The 19,098-nt window shown below is 40.4% G+C and overlaps 1 protein-coding gene across 2 annotated transcripts in view; it reads left to right on the forward strand.

Moving 5' to 3' along the window:
* Positions 1–19,098, forward strand: part of CORO1C (coronin 1C) — a 75,155-nt gene that overhangs the window by 8,536 nt on the left and 47,521 nt on the right. For both annotated transcript variants that reach the window (XM_059139187.1, XM_059139188.1), the window contains exon 2: positions 15,636–15,835. In XM_059139187.1, the coding sequence (XP_058995170.1) occupies positions 15,641–15,835 (195 nt within the window). In that variant the 5' untranslated portion in view covers positions 15,636–15,640. The remainder of the gene's footprint in view (positions 1–15,635; positions 15,836–19,098) is intronic.

Consider the following 19,098-nt stretch of genomic DNA (forward strand, 5'->3'; position numbering starts at 1 on the left):
TCAGATTTGTCCAGATATTCAGGTCTTTTAAGATGCATTTTTGGGGAACTTAAGTGGAATCTCTTGGATAAGCCTTTGGTAGATTTGATTTCTTAGTTTTAATGTAAAAAAAAAAATCCGTTTTTATTTCCTCAGTCTTATAATGTGACCGTTAGTAAACAGTGGTTGTAGGTATTTATCTCAAAAGTTTCAAAGACCAATTAATATTGCAAAAGTGGCTTTGCATTGCGTCTTGCCAGAATAATCTGTACCATTAGGCCATATGCATATGGAGACACTAATTTTGATAAGAGCAACACGCGGGTACTGGAACTACACAGATTGTAACAGGCATGGTGAAAATGAAAACCCTTTAGGATCAGCAGAAGTTGATCACAGCTTCACAGTGTGGTTTTTCTGGCTCCATGGAGCCAAAACAGCCTGGGAATCTGGGCACAGGGCTGTTTGGTGCAAGGGCCTTTTTTGCCCCATTGTGGAGTCAGATGTGTGTCCCTATATTCTGAGAACTGCTGAGGTCTTCATGCTGCATGAACAGAGATGTAATTTTTCAGTTTTGTGAAAGGCTGTAAACACATGTGGGAAAGGAAGTGTGGGGAGAGTGCTCCCTTTGGAGGGGGTGTTTTCCACTCTTGATATTGTAGGGGTTCTTGTCAGAGTTCACAAGCACCTACCTACTCCTCAGGACAAATGTTTAATCACCCTTGTTTGCTTACTTCACATGAAAGATAATTAAATTCCTTTTTGCAATGGTCAAGCATTCTTTTCTAGTTAAAGATTGTAATTCCTTTCATTCTTAGGAACTTAAAGAATTGAGCCTGACTTACAAATGCAAAAACTCAAATGCTGCGTGAGTGCGACCGAGAAACACATGTAAACTTGAGCTGTCCTCTCCCTTAAGCAGAAGAATTTAATGGAAGACCCATCACTTTACAAGCTAGACGGTGAATTAGTTTTGTGGTTAGTAGTGTCTTTAGCTAAACATTGTCATCCTGGTTTTTCTTGGCAAGCAAAAGAGGGGCCCCGGCCAGCGAGGGCTGGCCATAGCTCCTGGGGGTGGTATTCAGTAAGATGCATGTTGTCTGTTCTAGAAATAGAGTAACCTTGGACTTGCTCTCTTATCCAAGCTGTTGGTTGCTTTATACTGCTACTTAGAAGTTTTTGATTCTTTAGTACCCTGAGAGTTTCATTTTGTTCTTACACCACATAGAGATACCTTGAATGCTCTGGGCTGAAATTGTCACGTGGAACAAATAATGGGCATCACCTGCAAAGGATGATTGTGAACCATGTGGTTTTCTAAGGCTGAATGGTTGAGAGCACAGATGCAGTTTCTGTTTTGCAGGCACTGTGTACATTCAGTCCTCAACCCGGAACTGGATTGTGTTCCAAAGTTGATCTCAGTTATTTGGAACTCAGATGGCATTTATGGTATAGATTTAGAATTATAAGTGGTGGGCAAGTTCCCAGCCTAGACTGAAGAAATGTGTTTAATTCACAGCCACAGGTTTTTCACCTTTTCATGGTGATAGTGGAGTCCTGTAAAACAGAGGGGAGGAACCGTGTTCTATACCGACCAGCCTGTGCTGGCATCTGGTAGCCTCCTGCCCTGGCAGCCCTCCACAGGCTTCATCCTCCTTTCTTCATTTGAAGCTTCTGCTCCCCTGTTAAGCTGTAAAGCATATGGTTCGAATTCGTTTCTACTCATGTGTTCCTGGATTGCCACAGTCACTTCTAGGCTACCACTGTTTATCAGTGTTAGGATGACTGTGGGCTTTAATTAGATTATTTTCCTCACATCTCTTTACCCTTTCAGAGGTACAGTATTAATATTTTTATTGTTGTTAATTTCTTTCTTTTTTTTTTTTTTTTTTAAGAGGAAATGCAGAGTGGGGAGAGGGAGAGAGATTATGCAGGTTCCACACTGAGTGCAGAGCCAGACTCGGGCTTGATCTCACAACCCTGAGATCATGACCTTAGCTGAAATCAAGAGTCAGATACTTAACCAGCTGAACCATCCAGGTGCCCCAATATTAATACTTTTAAAAAGGAATATTCCTGTTATAGACCATCTCTCTAAAATTTTGGCCTTCAGTCAGTGCAACAAGGTTTCAGGGGAAAAGTTGAGTTAAGGTGTGTGGATCAGGGAGAGCCTATATAGAGAGGCTAGCTCTCATACCTGGAATCAGGAAGAAGCCCTGCCTGCTTTTGAAAGGTTCTTCCTGTTACCTCTAAAACAGTTCGTCTGCTTTTTTTTTTTTTTCCTGAAATATTCATGATCCCTTTTTTCCATCCCTTTCCTTTTGGAAACCACTCTGGAAAGGGTGTTAAGTTTTAGCAGTGACTTGGTTTCTGTGATCTTTGACAAGTGGATCAGGGCAGGGTATTGGCTGTAAATTGGGTCGGCCTGTACTGGCCAGAGCTAGGCACCGATCTCTGTATTTCTGTTCCCTTATAAACTCTTAACCAAAAAGCCTCTTCAAACAATAAGAAATAATTCACCTCTCTTTTCGTTGTTGCCTTTTTGAGGGGTTTGGATTGTCTGGTTTCCAAGAACTCATTCAAACATTTTTATGTATTAAGTATTTTACTTACTTTTAAAATGTGTAATAGTTTAAAAAATATGTTACAGACTTCCTCTAGCCCTCAAATGTATAATTCCTTTTATTTTTTTAAAGTAATATCTATGCCTAATGTGGGGTTCAAACTTACAACCTTGAGATCAAGAGTCATGTCCCTACCGGCAGAGCCAGCCAGGTGCCCCTCAAGTATATATTTTTCAATACTGAATTCCATGTGGGACTGAGCTCCATGGGAGTTGAGAGGACAAGGTAGGTGTTGGAGAGTCAGCATCTATGGGACATGGAGTTGAGGCCCTAAGGGTGTATAAAATAGCACTTGGCTGATTTGGAACAGGTGTAATAGTGAGGAGGAATAGTGTAAGATGGATAGAGGAAATGGCCCAGATTATGGAAGTCATGATAATAGACTATATATTCTATATATGTAAAATATAAATATAGCTTTGATGTGGAGTTACAAAGGTAGATGAAAATGTAATTTGTGGATGTCACTAGTGTTAAGGATTCCTCTGAATTATATTTTGCGTTAAATGATTAGAAATTTAAAAATAAATACCTGTATGGAATTATTTTTCAGTTTGTGAAAGTGAGACCTAATACCACTATCTTTCACATTCCTTGAAGGCAGAGAGTACTCTACATTTTCTGTGTCTCCTTTCCCAGCATGCTGCCTGGCACACAGTAGGTGTCCAATAAATGTTAGTTGAATAATTGAATTTCAGTTTTAATGTGATATGCTTGTGATAGAGATGGTCAGTCTTCCCATTTTACTAGACGATGAATGTATTAAAGGGGGCATTTTCTGTGGTGTGGAAGGATTACTAATTGTACACATTTACTTATTAAATTATTTAATGGTAATCCAACCCCATAATTTACATTATAGATATGTAACCAAAGTGTGTGTGTGTATGTACATGTTTGTTTATTGGAACATGTTTTATTTATAAAGCACATTTTGGAGCTCTAATCACAGCATGAATTCTGATGAAAAACAGGGTGACATTACATATTGGTGCTTCATTGCAAATTTACCGACTTCTTGAATAAGTTGAAAATACTGGTAGTTTGGGGTTTTTAGGTCTTTTGTTTTTTGGTTTAGTTAGCAGCTTTTATTTTAGAAGCAATTGAAGTAACATCACTGTGGAAGCATGCTTTCATCTGGTGAGTTTTTCTTAAAATAGCTATGAAAAGAACAATAATTTGTATAAAGATGAGGATTTGAAGTTAAGGTAGACATGGAGAAAATTGAGCTCTCTTTCCTTTCTCCTCTCGAGTTTCTTATCCTTTAATGCATTGACTGGCTGTTCAGTGTCCCCAGTGGGTCCTGAGGGCCCTCCAGGCCAGCCCGAGGGGAATCACAGAGAGCTATCAGCCCTTTTTAGAGGCTCCTGGGCTCCAAGGTTTTAATGTGTTTGCATTCATCTGACTTGAGAAATTGACAAAAACTGGGTAGGGCAAACTATGTAGTATTCCAACTGTTGAATCATTTGGGGGTTCATTTGTGCGTTTTTTTTTTTTTTTTAAAGATTTTTATTTATTTGACAGAGCGAGAGAGAGCGCATAAGCAGGGGGAGCATCAGAGGGAGAGGGAGAAGCAGGCTTACTGCTGAGCAGGGAACCTGATGTGGGACTCCATCCTAGGACCCTGGGATCATGACCTGAGTCGAAGGCAGATTCTTCACTGACTGAACCACCCAGGTGCCCTCATTTGTGCATTATTAAAGTTTGAAAAACCATAGGCCTTCATTTATATTGTATTAGTGATAGGTGATCACAAAGAAAGAATTGTTTTATAGTTGTAATAAGTGATCCTAAAAATTGTAGGGGCACCTGGGTGGCTCAGTTAGTAGAGCATATGACACACACTCTCTCTCTCTCTTTTTTTTTTAAGTAGAGCGAGAGAGGGCATTGCCCACACAGGGAGGTGGGGAGGGAGAGAGAGAATCTTAAGCAGCTCCACGCCCAGCATGGAGCCGGCTGTGGTGGCTCAGTCTCACAACCCCCTGAGATCACGACCTGAACAGAAAGAGAGTCAGATGCTTAACTGATTGAGCCACCCAGGCGTCCAGAGCAGTTGACTCTTGTTCTCATGGTCATGAGTTCAAGCAGCATGTTGGGCATTGAGCCTACCTTAAAAAGAATCGTTTTGCAATTTCGTGCATTTGTGTGTATGTGTATGCGTGTATTTCTGGCAATTTTTAGAGATTACTACTAATTTTAAATTAGTTTTTTTTTTTTTTTTTTTGCTTGTCTGTTATAAATACAGTCTTTTAAAAGAGTATTAGGGATGGGAAGCCCCCTTATCTTTATGCTAGTCTTCTACTCAAAATGCTTTAAAGAGGATTCTCTTTTGAGGCATATAGCAATTCTTTTTTAGTTCTGTTATGCAGTCCGATTAATTTAACATAAAGAATTGGCTGATTTTCTTTTCAAATCTTCATTCAGTTTGGAAGGAAAGTAGAATTGGGGGTTGTGTTACAGTTTTGCCAACTAAGGCTACTAGAAACTGCTTATAATAGAATATTCACTCCCCAAATACTTAGCCCAACTGTTTTCTCCTCAGAGAGGGCTTTATTTGTTTGTCTCACTTCGAGGTATTTTCATTTTATTGGTGAAATGAAATGTATGATTTTTCTTTTAAGAACTGAGGTCTTTGGAAGGTAGTGGGTGGTGGGAAAGTATTTATTTGCTAGTAACTGCATTTTCCTCAGTGAAGTTACATTCTTCCCATTTCTTATACTTTGTTGTAGAGACTGATACTCTGTGGGGGTTTTTGTCCTCTACTCCTTTTGATAAGAGGTGTGCAGATAACAAAATAATTTGTATTTTTACAAAAAGGATCAGACAAAATGATTTGCCCAAGGTGGTAAGATTTTAAGAGTTATACTTTCCTATTTCTATAGGGTATCTGAAAATTCTGGAGACCTAGATTTATATTTAAACAGTATTAATTCATTTTGAAATCACAAGCTCAGTATGTTTACCTTCAAGCTCTGGATATGTCTGTGGGCAGAGTACCTTAATTTTAAGCCATGACTCGTTATTAATCTGAAAAGGAATGATACATAATTTGAATTTTTTCCCTATTTTTTTCTTTTTTCAAACACCCTATTCATAGGGAGAAGCCTTTTTTATTTGGGGGGGCTCAGAGAGAGAGAGAACACAAGCGGGGAAGAGGCAGGCAGAGGCAGAAGCAGACTCCCCGCTGAGCAGGAAGCCTGATGTGAGACTCAGTCCTGGGACCCTGGGATCATGACCTGAGCCAAAGGCAGAAGCTTAACTGACTGAGCCACCTAGGCATCCTGAGAGAAGGCTCTTTGAAGTTACTACTAAGACGTGGTTCTTTGCCCTGGCTATCGACTCCCTCTGTGTGTGCTTCTCCATCCCAGCATTTGTCATAGCAGCACATTAATGTTAGTGTGAATGTTTGGTTATAATGCATGTCTTTGAGCAGATTGTAAGCTGCGTGAGAGCTAGAGCCGGGTCTCCTTGCTCAGCATTGTGTCTGCCATGTCTAGCATGATCCCAAGCACATGACCAAAGGTCAATAAATATTTGAATAAATGATTGATGACGAGTAAAGACCTATTCAGCATTCACAGTTGTGTGTTTGTGTTGTTTGTATAACCCTGTGAGTGCTAGTAACTAATTGAGTTCTCAGTGAATTTTGTGTCTTTTATTGGAGGATTGTGGGCTGGCTCCCAATGAAAGAAGCATTTCGTATTGATTTGTAGGCTTCAGATTACAGTAGGCGCCCTAGAATAATACGCTAGTCGTCTGTTTTGTAGATGAAGAAACCAACAACCATAGGATAAAAATGATTTAATGGTTAAGTGACTTCCTACTCTATCTGGCTGTTCCCTTAAAGCATTGTCAAAAGTATATGTTTTGTCACTGCCCAGGGTATAGGGTATTAAAAAGGGAAGACAGATTTTTCCGTGAAAGGTGATTACTTTGTTTTTTTGACATTGCTCGTTTTGTCTGTGCCTACGCTTACGAAAATCTTCATAAAAATGTCTTTTAAAAAAACTCCCAAAGACCTGGGAATCCAGTAATTTTGTTTCCTGGTACAAGTATAGTGATAAAGAATTACTAAAATTTTATCCCAAGAGTAACTCCATCTGACTAAGTGCGAGAAACAGACTTAGCAAGTTTGAACAGTCATACAGTGTGCTTTTCACCAGTTGTTGATAAGAGAAGTAGGTCATCGGTACAGAAAGAGTATTTTGAAACACATTCATCATTAATTTTTAAGTGAGATTGCTGGGTCAGTCATGTCTGTAAAAGTTCTGCAGTTGATAGGAGAACTCTTGGGACTAATTTGGCTCTTTGATGAGAAGAGGTTCAGCTTCTGAGACTAGTCTCCTGTGGTACGCTTGAGGGAGATGGTATAGGCTCTGATTCCGATCTGCAGTGTTCTCTGGGCAGCGTTCTCTGCATGCCTCTCTGTCTCTGTGAGGGAGGTTTCTTATGCAATTCTTTTTTCAAAGCTCCAGGGATAGGGAGAGGTGGTTGTGTTTATGGAGATGCTGGTGATAAGCAGCAAATTGAGAAAATATGAGGGATAGTAAACATGTCATCCTTGCACATGACCGTAGGAAAAAAATCTGCTCTTATTTTGGTAGTGCAGTAACAAAAATATACTTCTGTTGTTGAAGAGCTGGAGATGACCCCTAATACCTTAAAATCTCATGTTTTAGCACCTGTAAAATTTCTGTAATGTCATTATTTATTATATTTTAAGTGAGTTAGAGGTCCTATTAGGGCATCATTTAGTTGATAAAGGGTCTCTCTTTAATTCAAGTGCGAGAGTTAATTTGAAGATTTTTATTTATTTTTATTTTTATTTTTTATTTTTAAAGATTTTATTTATTTAGATTTTTATTTTTTGTATTTAGGATCTTTATATGTTGCTATTTTGCTGTTCATATGCTGATTTTATTTTTAAAGTTTTGGCTTTATTGAGGTATAGTTGACATGAGATTGTGAGATGTTTGAAGTGTACCTTGTGGTGATTTGATTTATGTTCTGTAGCTCATTTCACTTCTTGTCAGACCTCATTTTTAGCAGTCATTTTCATAGCTTCCCATTCTACTCCAGATCATCAGTCAGTGAGTGTTTATGTCACCATCAGGGGTCCTTCGCTTCTTTCTCTAACAGCTTCATAAAATGACTACAGAATTGCAAAAGGTAAAAGTAGGAGTTCTTAGAAAGCTTTAGGAAGTATAAACCTGTTCACTATACCTTGCCTTTTAGAAATTGCCCTTGATATATAGATTTCTAGCTTTTTATGCGTGTCCTTTTGTGCATTTTTCTTAGACAAAAAAGTGCATAGTCCTCTGGCATTAAGCCTAAGGGTTTTCAGTTGGAAGTAAAGATTTGCTTCTTTTGGCCTATTTAAAGCTGTTTGTCTCTCAGTCTTTGAATGTTTACAGCCAGTTTCTATATTTTTATAAAATGTGAGCAAAATGCGATTTCATATTTAAAAATCGCACAAGCAGGCCAAGTGGAACTGTGAACTGTTGAGGCAGCGCCGCCACAGAAGAGCCCTGAGTGGCATATTGGCTGACGTGGGAAAGCCAAATTGTATGTGTGATGGGGAGTTTATCATTGAAAAAGTATGAAACTTCAGGGGGCAGAAAGTTGAACTGCTCTGTATTTTGTGGTTCAGGGTCATTGTGTCTCTCTAGAAGTCTTTTATCTTTGGGCAAGTCGCATAATGTATCTGTGCCGAAAATGAAGGGCCTGGAATTGATGAGCTTTGGAACATTTTCCACTCCAGGCTTCTGTGAGGACTGAGCCTGGATGCTTCTTGGTGGATCTTGTGTTTTCTTATTGTTCTTTCCTGGAAAGGTTTAAAAACTAAAATGATAATGGGTTACTGAATTGAAACAAAGTACATTTGTAATTGATGCCTCCTTCTTGGTATTTTGCCTATTATCTGTATGAATAATGGTAGTGGGAGGAAACTACTTGGAAGGCAGGAATGAGGGTGAATTTCCCCCTTTGTTCTTGATGTCATAATAAATTTGAACCAACATCAAGGCTGTTGCGTACTTGGAGTCCGTTGTCTTAAGTGGTCAGCTGTTTTTCTAGGGGGTGGGAAACGGTGGGTTTTTTTTTCCCCAGCACCTCAGTGTCGTCAGTGGAGTCCACATCTCTTTCAGCCATAGCTGCCGTGTATGAGTTCTGTTGTGTATCTGACTTTCTTTTGTGCTTTGTAGGAAATGTTGCATGTGGTCTTTTTCCTTCTTTTTTAAAACAACTTCTGTTCAAGTAGGTAAATTTTGGCATATTTTTTTCTTGGAATGTGTCATTTATGAATCTGTTAAGAATTGGCTGCAGTTAAAATGATTTGTTAGATGCATTCAGGTGTCACTGGTAGATTTTATTTAAGAAAATTCAAAACACCTCGGTCATCTCATATCCACAGTTGGTGAATGTTGAATTTTTGTATTTAATCGGAGCATCTCCCATATTTGCTTTGCGTCTCTGCTCTTTTGTGAATGTCTGTTCTACATAGGCTTACATATTCCATTTCCAGCTCCCTAAAAGCAATTTTAACTATTTGTATTGCCATTTAAATAGCTGTTTTTAGGACATTTGTTTCCTCATCTGCGATCTTACTTGTCATTTTCTTTTAAATAATGCATTCGATCTCTCCCACATTGAAAAGTGCCTGCCATTAAAGCAACAACTTAGAGGGAACATGTTCTTTCCCTTTTGGGACATTCTGGAGTCTTCTGTGGTTGCTGCTGGCAAAGGAACACTCTGTGAGCACTGGGGTAATTGATGCTCTGGAAGAGTCTCAGCAAATGTGCTGGGCAGGATTTTGCTACTAGTAGGGGTTTTCCTGTATGTGTTCCTAGCAGGATGTGTTTCCTTTCATATGAACCATAGAAATACATCTGCTGGAATCTTTAAACAGATAACTTCTCAATAAACAGGAAAATGTCAAAATTGTGATCATTTTTTTATGAGATGGATGGAAGTAGACAGAAAAGAGAAAATATAGTAATATTTACTCAGGTGTTTTGAGTGTATTTCATTTGGTACCATTACAGTATAAACACCCTGTCTTGTCTACATTTTTTCATCTAACACCCAACACATTTTATTTTTATTTATTTATTTATTATTTATTTGACAAACAGAAATCACAAGTAGGCAAGAGAGGCAGGCAGAGAGAGAGACAGGGAAGCAGGCTCGCCGCTGAGCAGAGATCCTGATGTGGGGCTCGACCCCAGGACCCTGGGATCACGACCTGAGCTGAAGGCAGAGACTTTAACCCACTGAGCCACCCAGGTGCCCCACCCAACATATTTCTTATATGGCCTATGAAAAAATTTTCTAGGTATAACTTGGCAGTACCTTAATTGAGACTTTACACTCCCCTAGAGGTTAAGGATTAATCACTGACTGTAAGATGGCAAGTTTTATTCTGAGTATGACTTTTTGCAAACTTTCCTCTGACACTTAAAAAGTAAGTTTGGGACACCTGCTGGCTCAATACATACAGCATGCAACTCTTGATCATAAGAGTTGTGAGTTCAAGCCCCATGTTGGGTATGGAGATTCCTTTTAAAAATAAAATCTTTAAAAGATAAAATAAGTCCCTAAGCCACAGAGATAGACTTCATTTTTTTTTTTTAAAGATTTTATTTATTTATTTATTTGACAGACAGAGATCACAAGTAGGCAGAGAAGCAGGCAGAGAGAGAGGAAGGGAAGCAGGCCCCCTGCTGAGCAGAGAGCCTGATGTGGGACTCGATCCCAGGACCCTGAGATCATGACCTGAGCTGAAAGCAGCGGCTTAACCCACTGAGCCACCCAGGCGCCCTAGACTTCATTTTTAACAGCTTGTTCTTGGTTAAGATGATCACCCAACATGTAAAGAAAAATTTTTTTTGTTTTCTTAGATGAGCTGTTAAATATTGTGAATATCTGTAGTTAGCTTTTAGATTTTTTTTTTTTGAAGCAAAAACAGTATATTATCAACTCATCAGAAATCTTTGTGGCACCCTGTCAGCTGAGATTTTGATAGGGATTGCATTAAATCTATTGATCAGTTGGGGGAGTGTTACTTTTTTTTTTTTCCTTTTAGTAGGCTCCATGCCTACTGTGGGGGCTTGAACTCATAATCCTTCGCTTTATCAACTGAGCCAGCCAGGCTTCCCGGGAGTATTGTTATGTTAATGTTAAGTATTCTGACCCATCAATACTGGATTGGATGTCTTTCCATTTAATTGTGGTCTTCCTAATTTATTTCAGCAGTGTCTTGGAGTTTTTCACGTACTTCCTAAGTATTTTATTCTTTTATTCTTTCTGATACTGTTGTGAATGGAATTGTTTCCTTAATTTCATTTTCAGATTGCTAAGAGTGTATAAAAATACAATTGATTCTTATGTATTGATCTCTTATCCTGCAACCTTGCTGAACTTACTCAAATAGTTTTTTAGTAGATTTAGGATTTTCTGTATGTAAGATCATGTCATCTTTGTTCAGAGATAGTTTCATTTCTTCCTTTTCAATCTGAATGCCTTTATTTCTTTTTCTTTTCTTATTACCCTGGCTAGAACCTTTAGCACATCACTGCATAGAAATGGCAAAAGTAGACATCCTTGTCTGGTTTTCCATTTTGGAGAGAAGGCATCTTTCATCATTGAATATTGTGTTACCTCTGGGTTTTGTCTTGTTTTTTTTTGTTTGTTTGTTTGTTTTAATAAGTTTGAGGAAATTTCCTTATATTCCTACTTTGTTAAGTGTTTTTATCAGGAAAGTGTTGGATTTTGTCCAATGCTTTTTCTGTGTGAGATGATTGTACAGTGTTTGTTTTTATTTGATTGATATGTTACATTATTTGATTTTCAGATGTTGACCCTACCTTGCATTTCTAGGGCAAGTCCCACTTGGTCATGGTATATAATCCTTTTTATAGGTTGCTAGATTAGGTCTGCTGTATTTTGCTGTATTCTGCAATATTTTGCTGAGGGTTTTGCATCTGTGTTCATGAGACTTTTTTTTTTTTTTTAAGGATTTTATTCATTTATTTGACAGAGAGCGATCACAAGTAGGCATAGAGACAGGCAGACAGAGAGGGGGAAGCAGGCTCCTTGTCAAGCAGAGAGCCTGATGCGGGTCTCTGTCCCAGGATCCTGGGATCATGATCTGAGCTGAAGGCAGAGGCTTGCCCTGTATTTACGGGACCTTGATGTAGTTTTCTTGTGATATCTTTCATTGATTTTGGTATTAGAGTAATACTGCCCTCACAAAATTAGTTTTGGAGGTGTTCTGTTCTTTGGAGGAATATGTGAAGAATTGGTGTTAATTCTGTAAATATTTGATAGGCTTCAGTGATGAAACCATCTGGACCTAGGCTTTGTCAGGTGGTGCTTTTATTTTTTGAAAGATTTTATTTATTTATTTGACAGAGAGAGAGATCACAAGTAGACAGAAAGGCAGGCAGAGAGAGAGAGGGAAGCAGGCTCCCTGCTGAGCAGAGAGCCTGATGCGGGACTTGAACCCAGGACCCTGAGATCATGACCCGAGCTGAAGGCAGCATCTTAACCCACTGAGCCACCCAGGCGCCCCAGATGATGCTTTTAATTATTATAGGTATCAATCCCTTTATTTTATAGAAGAGGAAACTGAAGCTCAGAAAGATTAAATAATTTGCTAATAAGTGGCAAAACTAGGATCTTAATCTGAATGACTTTATGTCAAGTTCTAGGATAGTAACAATAGCTGACATTGACTGCGTAGTTATGTGTTTCTAACCATACAAGGTGCTCTGACATATTAATCTCCTCCTACAATCCTCATACCAAGTACTCATTTAATAATAACTTCAGCTTCATATGTGTTGCACCCATTTTCAGATTGAGAATCTGACACTGACTTGCCCTGTTGAACCTTGGCCAGGAAGTAAATGATGGACCTGTGCCTCTCACTCAAAGGGCTGTCTGACTCTGGAGCCTGCCCTCTGATTGCTTTTCTCTGTAGTACTCAGCAAAAGCAGCTGTGCCATGTGTGGACAGCTGACCCCAGGTCAGGTTCAACCTTGATTGTAAATGGGCTCATACTGTCCCTCAAGTTCCACTTGGACAGATGTGGCTTCCATCAGCATAGAGCTCTGGAAGTACTGCCTTTTCTCACTGACTCTGCTGTGTAGCTAACACTCTTCTCCATGGTTGGAGCAAAAGAACCTGTGTATCATTCTGACTCCTGTGGTTAGGATGAAAGTAAGTTGTCACCATGCGTAATACAGAAATGATTTCTAAAGGTATTTTAGTACAGATGTCAGCCAGCAGATTTGCATAATGTCTTTCACTGAGGACATTCAAAGCACTTTATATATTTATATTCATATTGTTGGTGAGATTAGATGGTGTCTAGCCTATTTGAGTAAAGAGGGAACGTTGCTTCTCTTTTTTAAGTTAAAGGCCCTCCTCAGATGTCCTTGTGCGATTGGAGGGGCTGATTGAGTGGTGGAGCTCACAGAGGGAGATGAGGTCTCATCTGTACAGTGGGATGGGTAGTACCCAGACTTGTCAGCTGGTGTTCCGGGAGCCTAAGAACAAAGGCCGGGAACCTGCTGTACAGACCCAGGTTGTAGGTGGTGCTTGCTCATACCTGTGCTCACCTGTGCTTGCTGATGTTTTACCCAGGGCCTGCAGCCTGGCTTCTGCTGAGGCTGGCATGGGGCAGTCCCCTTACTGTGCAGCACTGGAGGAGGGTATCTGAGTGTCTAGCTGCTCTTAATTTAGGCTTTCACTCAATTTTCTCTGCAGCCTGTTTTCCACATCCCTGTCTTCAGAGATAACACAGCTATTCCTCTGAGTGCTCTGGGATTTCACTGTGAGCTTGGGCAGGCATCCTTTTGTGAGCCTCTCCTTCTGAGGCCCTCAGCTGAATGGAGAACATTCACACTTCAGTCATTACATGTGCGTGATCGCTTTCTCTCTTCCCAGATTTTCTTGTCACATTTACTCTTCAGCCAGGCACCCCCACATTTGCTCTTTCGTAGGCTTCTTTCCAGTGTTCTTTGTCCTATCCTTGGTGTTACCTACTTTCCTTCCTTTACTGGCATTTTATTAGGATTTCAGGAAGGGGTGGAGATAAGTATATTTCTTTTGTAAATTACCTCTTCATGTCCTTTGTATAACTTTCTACTGGGATTTTTATGTTTTGAATCTGTAAAAACTTCATACATGAACAATAATAACTCTTTGAAATATGGTGCAATCCTTCCTTTCTTCTCTGTTAACTTACTGTTGAAACATTTGCTGGAAGGTACCAGTGGGGAGTTTAGCTTTTGCTAACTTGTGCAGATGGCTATATAGGGAAATGGATCCAGAGACCATCTGGCTGTACATTGACTTCTGTATGGATGTGATTTTCTTTTGGTTCTCACCAGCTCATGGAAGCTGTCTTACCTATTCATACTTGAGAAATACTCACGCTATTCCACAAATGACAGACTCTGGCCAAGTGGAAGCAAATCCTTTGCCATCTCCTCTACCAAATGCTCTAAATGTATGGTCCTGGTAGTCAGCTGGAAAGTTCTGGCAACAGCTGGGCTGAGGAACACGGGTGCTCAGTTGCCTGCCAAGGGTTTGTTGCCTCAGCCCAGCCACATGCCCTAGACTTGGAAAGAGGCCACTTTTGCACATGCCTTGGAAGGGTAGAAGGAGGCTCTGGCAAGTATAAATGATCTTTCTCTGCATTTAGCAGTGGGCCCAGAGCCATGAGGAAGAGAATCAGAGGGAAGGAATTAGCAGCAGCCCACCATGTGTCCCATTTGGCATGAGTAGACAGGTGTTAACCTTCCTATGCATGGTGATCGGGGTGCTGGTTTTCAGCTGAGTTGTCAGGTTTGACAGTGTTCCATTTCCTCTCATGTTTTCTCCTTCTGTCCTAGCCAATATGAACAGAATGCCCTGCATATTAGCAAACAGGAAAATTATATTGGCTGCAGCCTAGGGAACCTGGATCAGGTGAGGCCTTGTGATCCTAATGCACGAAGCTTTCAGTGCACATGTCTCTGGGATACCTAGTGGAATGTGGAGTCTGAAGTGATCTATGAGGAAGCCCAGGAACACCAGCTTGGCATCACTTCCCCTTTTCCAAGTCCCCTGGTTACCTGGGAAGTGGCTGTGGTGAATGATCAGTTCTGACATGAAAACCTGTCCATTTCCCCTCCCTGAGTTTTTCCTTTCCTTTGTCTGACTACTACTGCTACCATCATTCTGGAACTTTCTCAGGCTTGTTTACTGCCACAGTTCAGCCAGCACCTTGCTTATAGCTTCTTCCCATCTAATATGTCCTGTGCTACTGTTAGACCTTTTGTCATTCTGAATAGCACTTTTATCACATTGCTTTCTGTTTAAACCTTTGCTGTTCTTTCCTAGGCTCTGGCTTTTGACCTGTCTGGCGCCTTGGTAAAACTCCTGTTAGCACTTAGGACCAGAAGTCCTGTTTTAAGGTGCTCTGATACTCTTCCTATGTTGGAAGGCTTTTGAAGACAAGGATGGTTGCTTATGTTTCTTGAATTTGCCACTACACATAACTGGTCTTAGGGCACAGTCCTCAGTGAGAGAGCTGATGTCTGGGAAAAATGCTTAAAACTGAAAAATCACCTTGGCACACTGAGGAAAAAGCCACAGTATCATAACTTTTGGGGGATTTGCATTAACTTCAGATTCACCAGATGACTTCTCTTTGGAGTTTCCTTAGCAATGAAAGGAAAAGGTTGGAGTGAATTATCTTCCAATTCCTACCCAACTCTGAAAGGCTAATTTTCCCTCATTCTTTGCCTTGATCTTTCTCCTGAAATTAAAACTGATGAGCTGTTTCTGGATCTTGAGTTAGGAATTTTTCATTTCTTTGTAATTCTTTCCCTGACGCATTTTGTTTTCTCTGAGTATGTGCTACTCAAGGAAATTTGGGTTTGCTATTTGGCTACTTTTTAGGAGAGCAGACAAAAATGCCATATTCTGATTTTTTTTTTTTCTCTCTGTTTGGATTTTAATGTACTTTTTGCTCTTCCACAGACACAATGAGGCGAGTGGTACGACAGAGCAAGTTTCGGCATGTATTTGGACAAGCGGTAAAAAACGACCAGTGTTATGATGACATCCGGGTTTCTCGAGTGACCTGGGATAGTTCCTTTTGCGCTGTCAATCCCAGATTTGTTGCCATTATCATAGAAGCGAGTGGGGGAGGAGCGTTCCTTGTGCTCCCTTTGCACAAGGTAAGTAATCTGATTTTCTACTCTCTGAGGCACCCTCTGGTGATCTTGATTTATTTCATAATAGAGTGACGTGGAGGATTGATAGTTCACTAAGAATTGTGTGACTGTGGAGACCATTAGACTCTGATATAACTGAGGCTTATTCCACACACTTCACTAACTACATCAGTTTTTTTCTTAACAGAATCATCAAACAAAATGATAAACTCTATTTTGGGTATGCCTTCTCTGGATGAAGAGATTATTTTAACAATGCTGTGAGCATGGGCAGGCACAGGCATTTTATGATTTGATTAGTAATCATGCATTTTTTACAGAAGTTTTTTCAAAAAGTGCAATTTTTAAAAGAAGGAGAAATTTTTTTTTTTAAAGATTTTATTTATTTATTTGACACAGAGAGAGATCACAAGTAGGCAGAGCGACAGGCAGGGGGAGAGGGGGAAGCAGGCTTTCTGCTGAGCAGGGAACCTGATGTAGGGCTCGATCCCAGGATCCTGGGACCATGACCCGAGCCAAAGGCAGCTGCTCAACCGGCTGAGCCACCCATTTTCACCTAAAAGAAGCAGAAATTTAAAAAAAAAAGATTTTAGGGACGCCTGGGTGGCTCAGTTGGTTAAGCAGCTGCCTTCGGCTCAGGTCATGATCCCAGTGCCCTGGGATCGAGTCCCACATCAGGCTCCTTGCTCCGCAGGGAGCCTGCTTCTCCCTCTGACTGCCTGCCACTGTCTGCCTGTGCTCGCTCTCTCTCTCTCTCTCTCTCTCTGACAAATAAATAAAATCTTTTAAAAAAAAAAAAAAGATTTTGAGAGAGCAGGTGTGCAAGCAGGGGGAAGAGCAGAGGAAGGGGGAGAGAGAGAAAATCTCAAGCAGACTCCACACCCAGTGCAGACCCTGCTGCAGGAATTGATCTCACAACCCTGAGATCATAATCCGAGTCGAAAAATCAAGATTCTGATGCTCAACTCACTGAGCCACCCACCTGCCCCTGAGCAGAAAATTTTAAGTTAATCTTCTTCTTCTTCTCATCCTTTCTTTTCCTCCTTTCTTTTCCTTCTCCTCCTCCTCCTGTGAGGTCATGAGGATGGAGACTTTTTGGTGTTTTGAATGATAAATGGGATGAGACCTTAAGAAAATGTTACAAGCAATGGGGGTTTTAAGTCTGGACAAGACTGAGTTTCAGCATAGAATCTAAGCAGTGCAAGTAAGTGGTAGAAATAAAGGATCTTTACTGAAAGTTGTTATGTGTGACCTTCAGCCTTACTGGGCTTCCCAGTCTCCTGACCTTAATCCCTTCAGGGAGCCCTCTCCAATATGGGGGGAAAGATAGGAGATTTGTGAATTTTTGATTGTTCTTGAATATTGTAGAGGGCTCTCTGTACTTGCTTTAACAGGAAATCCCAGGACTGCAGATAAGTGGGGCGTTGAGAGGGTGGGCATGGAGAGAGCAAGCGAGCCTGCAGAGTTATTTTCTGGTTGGGTTCTAGGAGGAAAATAAGCTTGGTGACTCCTGAGTTCTAATGATAAGGGCTCAGGACTGGTGAGGATGCAGGTGTTGGGTCACATTACAGCTGTTTCTACTCTGCTGAGAACCTTGGGTCTCCATGAGTCTGAGGCATGTATATTAGGGGTAGTCATCATGATGGCCTGGGTGATTTGGAAAGTGGTTACAGTAAAGTGAATTTCTGTCAAAGTATTGTTTCCCATTCTATTTTGATGTTTTTTCCTAGGGAAAATTCTCACTAGGAAAACTTCTAATTCCTCTATACTTTACTTTCTCTCAGATCCTCATGACTGACTTATTTTAACATCTGATTTTTACTTTAGTGGCCAGAATGATGTGATATTATACAATAGGACCGTCTCACTACAGAAATAGTAGATGGATGCCTTTAGGGAACAGATTTGATTAGTGTTTCCACATGTACCTTCTTACTGACAGAGTTGTTGATTACATTTTATTTTATTTTTTTATTTTTTTATTTTTAAGATTTTATTTATTTACTTGACAGACAGATCACAAGAAGGTAGAGAGGCAGGCGGAGAGAGAGGAGGAAGCAGGCTCCCTGCCAAGTGGAGAGCCCGATGTGGGACTCGATCCCATGACCCGGAGATCATGACCTGAGCCAAAGGCAGAGGCTTAACCCACTGAGCCACCAGGTGCCCTGTTGATTACATTTTAAAGGAGACTCTTTTCATTCAGTTGAAATTTTAATTTTCTACTCAGCTTTATTTTGTGGAGAAAATTAATGTTTAGTGGCAAATAATGTATTACAGTATTACCACTGCTTACCTGATGTAGAGCGGGAGTTTGAATTCAACGTCAGCTGTGTGTGGTTGGTCTGTGGTGCCCATCTGAGAGGCTACCTTAGCTGAGATCAGGCAGCGGAGCACCATGATGTATTTTGGAGTTTGAGTTTTTATTCTCCCTTTTTATAGAGTGAGAGATCTATTTAAGAATGACTAATTTGCTTATTTAGCTTCCAAGAAATGGGACAAGCCAATTAAGCCCAAACTTTTAAACGGTTAATCTTCCTCTCAGTTCACATAGTCTTGAAGTTCCACATCCACATAAGGCTGTGTGGCCATATCTTTGCTTTTACAAACCACGGGAAGCTTTGAGTTTCATTTATGTAATTTAAGGGAGACCTATATGCAGTTCCTAAGTGAACTGGTTTTTATGATTTTTCACTTGCATTAGTATTTTGTTCTTTTACCAGTTGTATAGGAATTAAGGTAGAGTAAGTTGCTTTAAAAATTGCCATGTTTGGGGGCGCCTGGGTGGCTCAGTGGGTTAAGCCGCTGCCTTCGGCTCAGGTCATGATCTCAGGGTCCTGGGATCGAGGCCCGCATCGGGCTCTCTGCTCAGCAGGGAGCCTGCTTCCCTCTCTCTCTCTCTGCCTGCCTCTCCATCTACTTGTGATTTCTCTCTGTCAAATAAATAAATAAAATAAAATCTTTAAAAAAAAAAAAAATTGCCATGTTTGGAAGAAGTGTTAGTTTTTGGAGGAGCCTCAAGAGTCATTTTCCCAGACTTTAATACGGTCTGTGTGGCTTTGCTCCTTAAATACTAATTTGTTTTGGTGGAGGTGACATTGGCATAAGCTAAGCCCAGCCATCGGAAATAAGGCCAGTACTTGGTATTAATGACTTTTATAATTGATGGGTTCACAGGTACTATGTGGGATTTTGTGTATTACAGTGTCTGTATTTTAGCCCTGAGGGTCAGTGTGGCATAGAGGAAGAACACTGGCTTGGCTCAGTCA

This window comes from Mustela lutreola, chromosome 11, assembly GCF_030435805.1.
Source record: "Mustela lutreola isolate mMusLut2 chromosome 11, mMusLut2.pri, whole genome shotgun sequence".
Lineage (NCBI taxonomy): Eukaryota > Metazoa > Chordata > Mammalia > Carnivora > Mustelidae > Mustela > Mustela lutreola.